At 59.9% G+C, this 11,092-nt stretch overlaps 1 protein-coding gene across 1 annotated transcript; it reads left to right on the top strand.

The window, feature by feature from the left end:
* Positions 1-1,357: 1,357 nt before the first annotated feature.
* On the top strand, positions 1,358-10,422 carry RUNDC3A (RUN domain containing 3A; the record flags this gene model as incomplete). Its single annotated transcript, XM_082860790.1, has 11 exons — positions 1,358-1,437; positions 5,084-5,199; positions 5,590-5,738; positions 5,925-6,010; positions 6,823-6,912; positions 7,025-7,105; positions 7,247-7,412; positions 7,527-7,684; positions 8,484-8,621; positions 8,736-8,842; positions 9,878-10,422. The coding sequence occupies 11 exons, from the start codon at positions 1,358-1,360 to the stop codon at positions 10,018-10,020; spliced, it is 1,314 nt and encodes a 437-aa protein (XP_082716916.1). The 3' UTR covers positions 10,021-10,422.
* Between the last annotated feature and the right edge of the window lie 670 nt (positions 10,423-11,092).

The following is an 11,092-nucleotide window of genomic DNA, read 5'->3' as shown; positions in this document are numbered from 1 at the left end:
GGGCAGAGTTGGTGAATGGACATTCTTAAGGCCAGATGGAGAATATGGGTGGACCCCTTGTAATTGACACAGAAGAGCTTTCTGTGGGAGCTGGGGATTTCAGTGGTTGAAAGAGAACAGGCTAAACAGAGGGATGGAGCAGGTGGGAGCAGTGCTGTGAGGGAGCAAAGGGTGGCAGGGAAGCCGGACTATGCCTCCATTTCCCCACCTTTCCCTAAGAGATGCGACCAGCACTGTAAATCGACTATACTTAAAAAAAAAAAAAAAATTAAAAAAAAAAAAGATGCAACCAGCTTTTCTGGCCTTGCAGAGAGGGTTGATGGTACCCTGCAGCAATTCTGGCAGCCAAGGGGTTAAGCCCTCATGTCAGCTGCCTCTGGGGTGGTGTGAGGAGGTAGGACTCTGAGAAGAAGCAGTTACCTTGGCACCACTGTGGGCATCAGCTCTACTGCTGGAAACCTCCACAGAGCTCAGGCCCTTAGCTGCCAGTCTACTCTTCACTCACCGTCCCGAGTGGTCCCAGGTGCTGGGCTCCTACGGCTTATTCTGGTTTCCCCTCCCCCACCCTAGTATCTGTGGACTCCGCCGGCTGGAGCAGACAAGTCAAGCCAGGGCGCAGACAGACAGATGTGCAGTCTCTGACTGCTCCTTGGTCTCCCGGCTCGGCAGCGTAGGGCCACCTGCGCTCTCTGGACGCAGACCTGGCCTGGCCTCGCTGGGAATGCCGAGACTGAATGGGGGGGGGGGCGGGGCCGGGAGGAGGGTACAGGAGGTGAGGAGAAATGAGAAATCTGAGATAGACACCACTGATCACAAGTCAGAAACAAGGGAGTAGAGGTGTCGGAGCTCAGAAGAGCTAGGCGTGGGTCCCGGGCTCTGAGCATGGGGGTGGAGAACAAGCCAGAAGCCCCCTTTCTTCCTTCCAATCGCTGCCTCTCCCTGGGACCCTCTCCGCCCTCCCTGCGGCCCCGGCCCTTTCCCCTCCCCCCAAAATCCTGCGTCCTCTGCGGATTGGTCCCCGGCCTTCCGGGGGCGGGGCCCGAGGACCCTGACGTCACCTGCCAAGGGGGGCGGGCGGCTAGGGAAGGGGGGTGACGGGCCCCGGCTCAGCACCTCGGAGAGCTCCCTCCCCTGCCTTGTTTTGCTCCGGAATCGCCGCCGGGGGAGGGAGCCAGGGGGCCCGGCCAGAGGCGCAGCGGCTGGAGGATGGCCCTGGAGGGGTCGAGGGGCCCCGGCGGGCAGAGGGCCCAGCCGTGATCCGGCGGGGGGGCCGGGGCTGCGGGCGGGTGGCGGGGGCAGCTAGAGGCGGCAGCAGTGGCTACACATCTGGATGGAAGCGAGCTTTGTCCAGACCACCATGGCTCTGGGGTTGTCCTCCAAGAAAGCGTCTTCCCGCAACGTGTCTGTGGAGCGTAGGAACTTGATCACCGTGTGCAGGTGGGCACCGCTGGCGGGCGGGGGTGGGGTGGTCAGGAAGAGGCGGCGGGGCGGGCTGCGGAGACCTGGACTGAGCGTGCCCGCGGGAGGATGCACAGCAGCCGCGGAGAAAAGGGAGGGAGCACAGGGTTAGGAGGGGCGCGTCCGCTATCCTCAGGCCCAGGCCTGGAGGGGGTTTGGAGGTCTGGTCCCTACCCTTCTAGGTCAAGCCAGGCCTATGCCCAGCCTGGGGCCTGGGGGTGAGGGGTGTTTAATTGGCACTGCAGCTTCCTGTGAGAACCAGGAAGTGACATTGTGTGTGAGGGGGAGGGGTGGGGATGGCTGGCTCCCTTGCTGGGGGCGGGAGCTGGGTGGGCAGAGGAGAACTGATGGGATAGGGGGATGAACGCCCTCCAAGCGTACCCTCATTCCCACTCCCGTCAGCCTGGCCTCTCTGGGGTGGGGCTTTTCTGGGAGATTTTCCAGTGCTCAAATCCTGGATCAGGGATGGTGCCCTCCTCCATCTCTGGGCAGTTGCAGCCTATGGCCGGGTCAACTGGGCATGTAGGCAAAGTCCCTGAATGCGTCCAGTGAAGGCACGGCACTGCCACTGCCTTGGGAGGGACTGAGGGCCTGACCGCAGAAGTCTGGGTCTCCTGGGTTCAAGGGGAGGAGATTGGGAGGGCAGAGCCATTGGTTCCTGAGGGTGGGGCTGTCGCAGTGTTGGGAAGACCTGCCCACTTTCCTGGGGCCAGGAAGTGAAGCTTCCCACTTCCCAGCCCTGCAGTGATTCACCCCCGCTGCCCTGCCGTGAAGCCAGGAATGGCCAGTCTCTCAGCCCCCACCTGCACTCATCTCCCCGCCTAGGATGCCCCTGCCAGCTTCCTTCTCCACCTCCCCTCTCCCCCACGCCGCCTCTGAGGGCAGGGTGCCCCCAGTGCAGGGCTCAGCTGTCTTCCCTTGCCAGTCCCACGTGCCTGCACGCTGGCCTTGGTCCTGCCCCTTCCCCCAGGAATCAGTGCCCACCTGATGCCCTGGCTTCCGTATCCTACAGTTCCTTCCAGGTTCCTGGGCACACACCCAACCGTACTGCATCTGTCTCACACCATTATATCCCTAGTGCCTAGCACGGTGCTGTGCACATCTGACCTCTGTAAAAATGCCTGGAATGTTATAGAAGGAATGAGTGCCACAATGGCCCAGCCCAAACGCGGTCCCCTGCCTCCACGCTCACCCCCCACACCCTGCCGGCGTGTGGTGTAAAACACAGATGGTCCTAGATTCAAGCTCTTACTTTATCAGTTATGAGCTGTACAACCTTGAGGAAGTCTCCTAACCACTCTGGGCCCTGGGTGCCTCATCATCCCCATTGTAGATGTAATAGCCACACCAAGGAGTGTGCCGAGCCCTGTGCTTGGCACACGAAAATCGCCCCGTCCCGATGCCATCCTTCCAGTCCCTCTCCCCTCGCTTGATCTCCTAGGTTCCTCTTCCTTCTCTTGCCTGCCAGGACAGCTGGGCCTGTCGAGTGTGTGGGAAAGGGGGGAACTCCCCTTGGCCTAGGCTGCAGAAGCAGAGGTTCTGGTGGATTGGAAGTGCGCTTAGAGCTGGGATGTGAGGGATAGAGTTTTGGGGAAGATTGGGAGCATGACAAAGGCTCAGGAGCCCCTCAGGCCCCTGCTGCCTCTTCATCGTCACGTGGTTCGCCTCCAGCTCCCAGAACAGTTCCCTTTAGCAGGCCGAGGGCTCCCCTGGGCCCTGGCCGCCCTGTCTCCATGGTAACCTGCAGCAGCCTTGCACCTCTGAGCAGGGGACACACCATGGGGCTCCTGGGGGGGCAATGACCAGCTGCAGCACCCCTGAGGACAGATGGCAGATGGCTGCCATGCTGAAACCAGCCGCAGGCCCCCACTGAGGTCTGACCCAAATGACCAGAAGAGATCACGGGGGCGGGGCTGCATAATGAAGCCCAGATGAATGCCCTAAACACAGGCTCCTTCTGGCTCTCCCATTAATGGCCCAGCTCCTCACCACCCCTACCCCATGGCCTGTGCTCACCTTCTCTCAGTCCTTCCTGGGATCTGAACCAGAATTTGATGAGGCAGGTACCATTGTTCTTGTTTGTACCTGGGGAAAATGGGCCTTGGAGAGATTAAATGACTGTCCAAGGTCACCAGGTATCACACGGACACAAGATTTGGGTCCATCCAGGCTGCCTCTCCCTAGTGCAACTCCAGCACTGACCTGGCCCTGATTTCAGGCCAGACCAACTAACTCTAAGCCCATAGGGAAGGGAGGAAGGTCCACGGGCTTGGTTGTGCTATTGCCCTGAGAGCCTCAGGGGCCAAGGCTTGAGGGCTGGAGCACAGAGGGCAGAGGAGGCAGGGGTTGGTCGGGGCCTCGGTGATCCTGACATCCACCAGGAGGCCACAGATCTAGCAGAAAGAGCAAGGCCTTTGGAGTCAGACATACCTGTTGACTTCTCACAAGCTGTGTGACTTTGAACAGATCAGTCAATCTCTTGGACCCTCAGTTACCTTATCTGTCAAATGGAGCTGACAGTGACAGCTGAGGACCCAGGGCTGTTGTAAGGATGGATGGGATAACACACGCAGAGTATAGTGCTGGGCACATCACAGGGCTTGATGAGCTTAGGGTAAAAAGGACAGTTCCAAGCAGCCCCCATGTCCCTGGATACCTCACCCCTGCTATGCCACCCATAGGGGGCCATGATGGGATGTTGGGAGCCATGTCTTCCTCCCTGTCCCAGCCCACTGCAGTGATGGCCGGTGGAGATTGCAGGCATAGGGACTGCAGAGGGAGCTGAGGCTCCGGGCAGGATTGGAGGGAGGGACGGGGGCTGCTGTGCTCCAGCCTCTCAGCCCCATTGGCTTCCCTTGGCTTCCTTCCTCTCTGAGAAGCCAGGTGTTCGGGCCCCCAAGCCCCCTTCCAGAGATCTGCTGCCAATGCCCCCTCCCACCCACTGAGTGTGTCAGACCCACACCCTGCACCTCCCCCGGCCCAGTTCTGCACCGCCTGGTTCTGGGCAGCTGGTGTGTGGGTGGCCAAGCTAGGAAGGAGAAGGGGGAAGGGGGGCATCCGTGTGCTGGAAGCCCACCTGGCCACCCATGCATGCCTACGCTCCATGTGCTTGGTGCTAACTCACATGCCCTGGTACAGGTGACCCGCACTCCACCCCAGACGGGACTTGAGACTGTTCCAGCAATAGCAGAAGGCAGCTCGAGGACGGGGCACAGAACAGCTCCTAACTCCTATCCGACCCCTCCCCTTCTCTGACAGAGAGAATGCAACTCCAAAGGGTGGGCAAGGAAGAAGGGGCTCTGGGCTAGCCCGCTGGTTCTAGGTGCCTCATCTTTCTACTGATTGTTTCATCCCCTCTCATACCTTGTTCCTGAAGCTTCCTTTCTCTGCCTCTCACCTCTCCTGTCACCCACTTTGTCAATCAGTCTCCCACCTGCCACCCTACTCTCCCATGTCACAGCCCCTCTATGGGTCCCTACAGTCTCACCTGTCTCCCGCCCTCTTTCCCTCTGCTTCCCCACCACGTCGGTGCTCTTGGTGGCCTCTTCTCTGCCTTCCTTCTACCCCCATCACCTTGTCTTCTCACCTGACACCCTGCTGCCCCTTCTCCCTCCCCCTCACCCAGGTTCTCTGTGAAAACGCTGCTGGAGAAGTACACGGCAGAGCCCATCGATGACTCATCGGAGGAGTTCGTGAATTTTGCAGCCATCTTAGAGCAGATCCTCAGCCACCGCTTCAAAGGTGGGCCCAGGTTCCTGTCCCCCCACTGCCCCGCCCTCCCAACTCCCAGCCTTTGGCTTCCAGCTACCCATCCCCCTCTGATCTACTCTGTGGCTTTCTGAACTCCATCATTCACCCTGGCCCCAATCCTGGACCATGCGCAGAAGCTCATGCACAGAGCTGGGAAGAGGGGAGGGGATCTTCTGGCCACAAGACAGTGGGTGTCCACAAGCCCCAGCCATGGGTGTGCAGTTATGTGCCCTGTACATACATGCATGTGTGTGCACGTGCGTTTGGGATAGGCACTCCGCGCGTGCATGGCTGCTTATACTTATGCATGTGGGTGCCCCATTACATGGACCCTCTCCGAATTCCCTGGTCTTGCTGAGCCCCCTCCCTGCCCTGGCTCAGCCTGTGCCCCAGCAGGTCCGGTGAGCTGGTTCAGCTCAGACGGGCAGCGGGGCTTCTGGGACTACATCCGCCTGGCCTGCAGCAAAGTGCCCAACAACTGTGTAAGCAGCATCGAGAACATGGAGAACATCAGCACTGCCCGAGCCAAGGTAGGTGGCCTGCAGCGAGCAGGGCCAGGGCAGCTGCTCCCTGCTCTGGATACGGGAGGGCTGCCTGTACCTTGGTCCTGGCCCCTGCCCACGGGCACTGGGGAGAAGGGCCACAGGAGATCCAGACCCAGTGGTGCACACTTGAGTCCCTTCGGGGCAGCAAGTAAAGGTGAGCGTGCTTTCCAGGGCCGGGCGTGGATCCGGGTGGCACTGATGGAGAAGCGCATGTCGGAATACATCACCACAGCCCTACGGGACACCCGGACCACCAGGTCAGACCTCCTCAGTCAGTGTGGACCACAAGTCCCAGTGTGTACATTCATTGCCTAAACACACTTGATCCTTAAGTTCCTGCTGTAACCTTCAGTACCTGCACTACAATTCCCAGTATGCACTGCTAGTTTCCATCTCCCAGACTGTCCACCAGTCAGCTGGGCCTGCAGTCCCAGAACACACCTTTAGCACCACCACCACCTCTTCCAAGTCAAAGTCATTATCTCCCATGACCCCCAGCACTGATCTCATGCACAGCTCTGCTCTCAGACACAGCTCTGGACAAGCCTCAACTGTGTATCGTTTTACTTGTTGGCCTTCCCTGGCCTACAACACAGAGCCCTACCTGCTCCCCAAACAGTAGCAGCAGTCTGTACTTGCTACCCACGGCCTCCAGAGGCCCAGCGGTCAGCGCTTCAATCCCTGCACTGCGGGCTTTTAACTGCATTGTGTCTCTAGCCTGTCCTCACATTTCAGAGTTCACGTCAACATATTTTTGAGCATCTACTGTATGCCAAGCACTGTTTTAGGACTTGTTTCCTGATTTTTAAGGATCTGGGTGGGGAAGGGGGAGTTCTGAGGATGGAGGTCTAGTCTCAGGGCACACACGTTCTAATAGGTGGGAAACACAGGTGCTATCCCCAGTGGGCCCCAGTCTGAGGGGGTGAAAAGATCCACAGCTGAGGGGTGAGCGGGAAGAAGATACCTCCTTCCTCTAGGAAAGGTTGGTAAAAAGCCAACAAGAGACGCTCTGAGGGGCGGGGCTCCCTGGGAGGATGCTACACCGGCAGTGCCTCACCCCTCCCCGCAGACGTTTCTATGACTCGGGAGCCATCATGCTGCGGGAGGAAGCCACGGTCCTCACCGGGATGCTGATCGGACTGAGCGCCATAGACTTCAGGTGGGGCCTGGGTGGCCGTGGCCATGGTGGGGGGTTGAGGTGGTTTCTCTGCGAAGGTCCGCACTCCCATCCCCTCATACCCGCCCCAACCCTGTGGCTGCTCTGCCCCCAGCTTCTGCCTAAAGGGCGAAGTGCTGGACGGGAAGACCCCCGTAGTCATCGATTACACGCCCTACCTAAAGTTCACCCAGAGGTGAGCAGCCCGATTGCGGCGGGGGTTGCTGGGTGCGGACAGACGACGGCCCTGAGGGGCGGGGATGGCGGGAGACGGGCGGGCTGGGCGGCATCCTGGTCCCCCTGCCCAAGGGGGTGCCCACTGCGCCCTCCTTCCAAGCTACGACTACCTGACCGACGAGGAGGAGCGGCACAGCGCCGAGAGCAGCACGAGCGAGGACAACTCGCCCGAGCACCCGTACCTTCCTCTCGTCACCGACGAGGACAGCTGGTACAGCAAGTGGCACAAGATGGAACAGAAGTTTCGCATTGTCTACGCGCAGAAGGTGCGCGGTGCGCGGCGGGGGCGGGGGCGGGGGGCCGCTTAGAGCCCGGCAGAAGGCGGGCGGCCGCTGGGACCCCCTCCTCTCGTCGCCGGGGCTGAGCCGGCGCCCCCGCAGGGCTACCTGGAGGAGCTGGTGCGTCTGCGCGAGTCGCAGCTGAAGGACCTGGAGGCGGAGAACCGGCGGCTGCAGCTGCAGCTGGAGGAAGCGGCGGCGCAGAACCAGCGGGAGAAGCGGGAGCTGGAAGGAGTGATCCTGGAGCTGCAGGAGCAGCTGTGAGTGCCGCCGCGGCCCTGACCCCGGTCCTCGGCCACCCCGACCACATCACCCCAGGGAACCCCCGCCATCGCCCCCATCGAGTCTAACGCCACCTTTCCTTATACCAAGCACCAGCATCAAACCCCCGAGTCCGTCACTGCCACCCGGAGATCCAGCCCCCTCCCCGCCACCGCGACCTAACATCATGCTCGACATAAGGCCCCCCACCAACCGTCTCCCCACTTCACCCTCAACTACCCGACATAAGCTAGAATGGCCATTGAACAGTACTCCTGGGACCCCAAGATTACAATTAAGGACCTCTAATTAATGTGACTCAACGACCTTCAGCATGACTGCATTATTCCCTCTGTTCACCACTCCTCTGCTCTGCAGCGTAGGTCCACTGACCATCGTCACCCACCGTGACCCCTGACCTCACCCCTACCCATCCCTCTAACCGTTCCCCTTGAACGTTTTCATCACCCTGTGACCTCCCAGCATGATTGTGGCGCCCCATGACTCTTCATGATTCCCACACTATTCTGCACCCACCCGTCCACCACCCTGGCTGACCCCTGCAACATCTCATTATCCCCCTAACCCCCAGCACGAGTGCACTAATTCCTGTCACCGCCATGGCCCCCCAGTACCCTCCACTGGCTCCCAGGATCTGCCCCACTGACCCTCAGCATTCCTACCCATTTCTGCTACCCAGGTTTCAACCCTAACCCCTCCCCTCCCCTCCTGCTGAGCCCCTCTTCCCCACTTCTGCTCCCTCTTCCAGCCAGGCCTGACCCCCCCTCCCCATCCCAGGACAGGTCTGATCCCCGGTGACCATGCTCCCCTGGCCCAGGGTTCCAAGGACGTCACCACACGCCTGGTCAACCAATGGCCGTCACTGGGAACACTCAATGGGGCCGAGGGCGCCAACAACCCTAAGCTCTACCGGAGGTAAGCCCCAGGCAGGCTTGGCTCGGCCTTAGTGCCACTCCCTCCTCTACCAGGGAAGAGGGGCACTGGGGCCGTGGGCCTCTGCCCGCACACCAGCTCTCTGCTTTGCTACAGACACAGTTTCATGAGCACGGAGCCGCTGTCGGCTGAAGCCAGTCTGAGCTCGGACTCCCAGCGCCTGGGAGAGGGCAAGCGGGACGAGGAGCCCTGGGGCCCCATTGGTGAGCCCCCCAATCCAGCACCCATCCCGGAAGGGCTGAGGCCAGGCCTTGGGGCTTGTAGTCAGGCCCTGGCCACTTCCCTCATTCATTCAACTCTTCCCAAGAACCTAGCACAGCAACTGAGAGCTTGGTTTGGGGCGTCAGGCAAATCCCAGCTGCGCCTCCTCTGGCTGTGCGAGCTTGGTCACTGATTCCACCTTGCTGAGTCCTTCTCATCTGTAAAACGGGGATGTTGTTTAAAATGATCACCAGTGTTGGCATATGGTGAGGGCTCCATGGCTTTTGGCATCATGACGTCCTCAAGAGCCCCGCAAATCCTCAGGGAGTTCTTCGCCTAACTAATTTGCTCTTAACTCATGCGCTCTGTGAACCAGTCGCCTGATCGTTGTTTCCCCCTTTTCTTTGGCTGCCAGGAAGCTCAGAGCCAAATTAGTGGCTCCCTTCAAGAGAATGTCCAGGACTTCAACGCATGCATTTTGTGTTGCCCTCCCCCCTCTGGCTTCACCTTGGTTTCCCACCCTAGTCTTCCCGGTGCCTGGACTACCTGTCTTTTCTTTCTAAAAACCACACTGTACTGGATGACCCTAGATCTTCTTTGGCACAAGGCAGGCTATGGACGTGAAACCCCGCCACACTGTGTTTGTGATTGTCCGTGTGTCTGTCTCCCCACCAGACTGTGAGCTCCGTGAGGGCAGGGACTGTCTCGTCCGTTCTCTGTATCCCCCGTGCTTGGAACGGAACAAGTGCTCACCGTGTGTTTAATAAATGGACAAAGAGAGAGGATGAACCCTCGGGGGGAGACAGAGACATAAACTGACGATTACAATACAGTGTCCCAAGCTCTGTGCATGGAAACGGGCAGGTGCTTACCAGGGCTTAACTGAAAAAGGCAAGCGCTCCAGAAATGAGGAAGGTCTCCAGATGGGTGACCTGAGGGCTGTCCCTTCACCGCCTGCACCTGTGCACACCCAACTCACACACGCAACTCGCACACACAGACCAGTTGGCCCCGCCTCACCCGCCCTCTCTCCCCAGGGAAGGACCCCACGCCCTCCATGCTGGGCCTCTGCGGCTCCCTGGCTTCCATCCCCAGCTGCAAGTCCCTGGCGAGCTTCAAATCCAACGAGTGCCTGGTGAGCGACAGTCCCGAGGGCAGCCCGGCACTGAGCCCCAGCTGAGGAGCGGCGTGGGCGGTGCCGGTCCCCCTGCCGCCTTTCCTCACAGCCCCCCAATCCAGGCCACCCTCCAGGGAATGCTGCCTACTCAGCCAGGCGTCTCTCGGGAGACACCCTTTGCTTCTAGCCCGGTTCAGCTTCTTGCCCGTGGAGGCAGGAGCTGCCAAGGGAGGCAGCTTGGGCCAAGAGGCAGGGGCACCGGGGCCACAGGGAGCCCTCAGGAAGCTTATTCTTCTGGCGACCCTGCTGCCTGGCTAGCTCCCTACCGGACTCTCCTTCGCTCATCTCCCCGCCCTCCTCAGGAGCTGGTGGCCCAGCCTGGCACTGCCGCCTCCCTTGCCTCTCCTGTCTGTCCCTGTGTATGCCCCCGAGTCACTCCTTCCTCAGCCCCCAGGCTGGGGGGGGGGGGGGCGGAGGGCAGCTATGAGGGTAGCAGGCAAATAAAAACCAGAGGACTGCGAGCAGCCTTGTCTGTGGGGGGACTGGGACAGGGACCCTGTTCTGAGGTTGGCAGGATGCGGCGGCGCTAGTGCTGGGCCCATAACCAAGGTGATGCTAGACCAGATAAAATCAGGTGTGCCCCCTGGGAGCAGACTGGTCAGAATAATTCAAGAAGTGGGGAGCTTCTGTATCAAGTGTCCTAAATATTCGGTCAGCCCAGGGAAGGACAAAAACATGTAAGGACTCTTCAACCTGATACTCTTTGGTAACTCATTTACCCCAGGCAAAGAAGATGCTGGACATCCTGGGTGGCAGGATGGAGAAGGCAAGGCCTGGCAGGGCCCCGTTTCCCTTCCATCATCCTGAGCAATACAGCTTCGGCCTAGAGATCCAGACCCTTCCATTAGGCCAAAGCCTGGCAGTGAAGCCACCCTCCCTCCTGGGTTGTCGCTTAAGTGTACCCTTGGGGAGAGGTCTCACCACCCCCTCAACTCAGGGTCCTTATCCCCACCTGCTCTCACTACACTGTGGGAGGGGTCCTCTATGTGGGTGCCACCTGGGCAGCCAAAGTCAACGTCAAGGTCCCTTCCAGCCCTCTTCTGTGCAAATCACTCACCAAATCCTGCTTCCCACC

This window comes from Leucopleurus acutus, assembly GCF_964270905.1.
Source record: "Leucopleurus acutus genome assembly, chromosome: 19".
NCBI lineage: Eukaryota > Metazoa > Chordata > Mammalia > Artiodactyla > Delphinidae > Leucopleurus > Leucopleurus acutus.
Note: the sequence above shows the minus strand (reverse complement) of the source record. Positions and strands in the feature narration are given on the sequence as shown.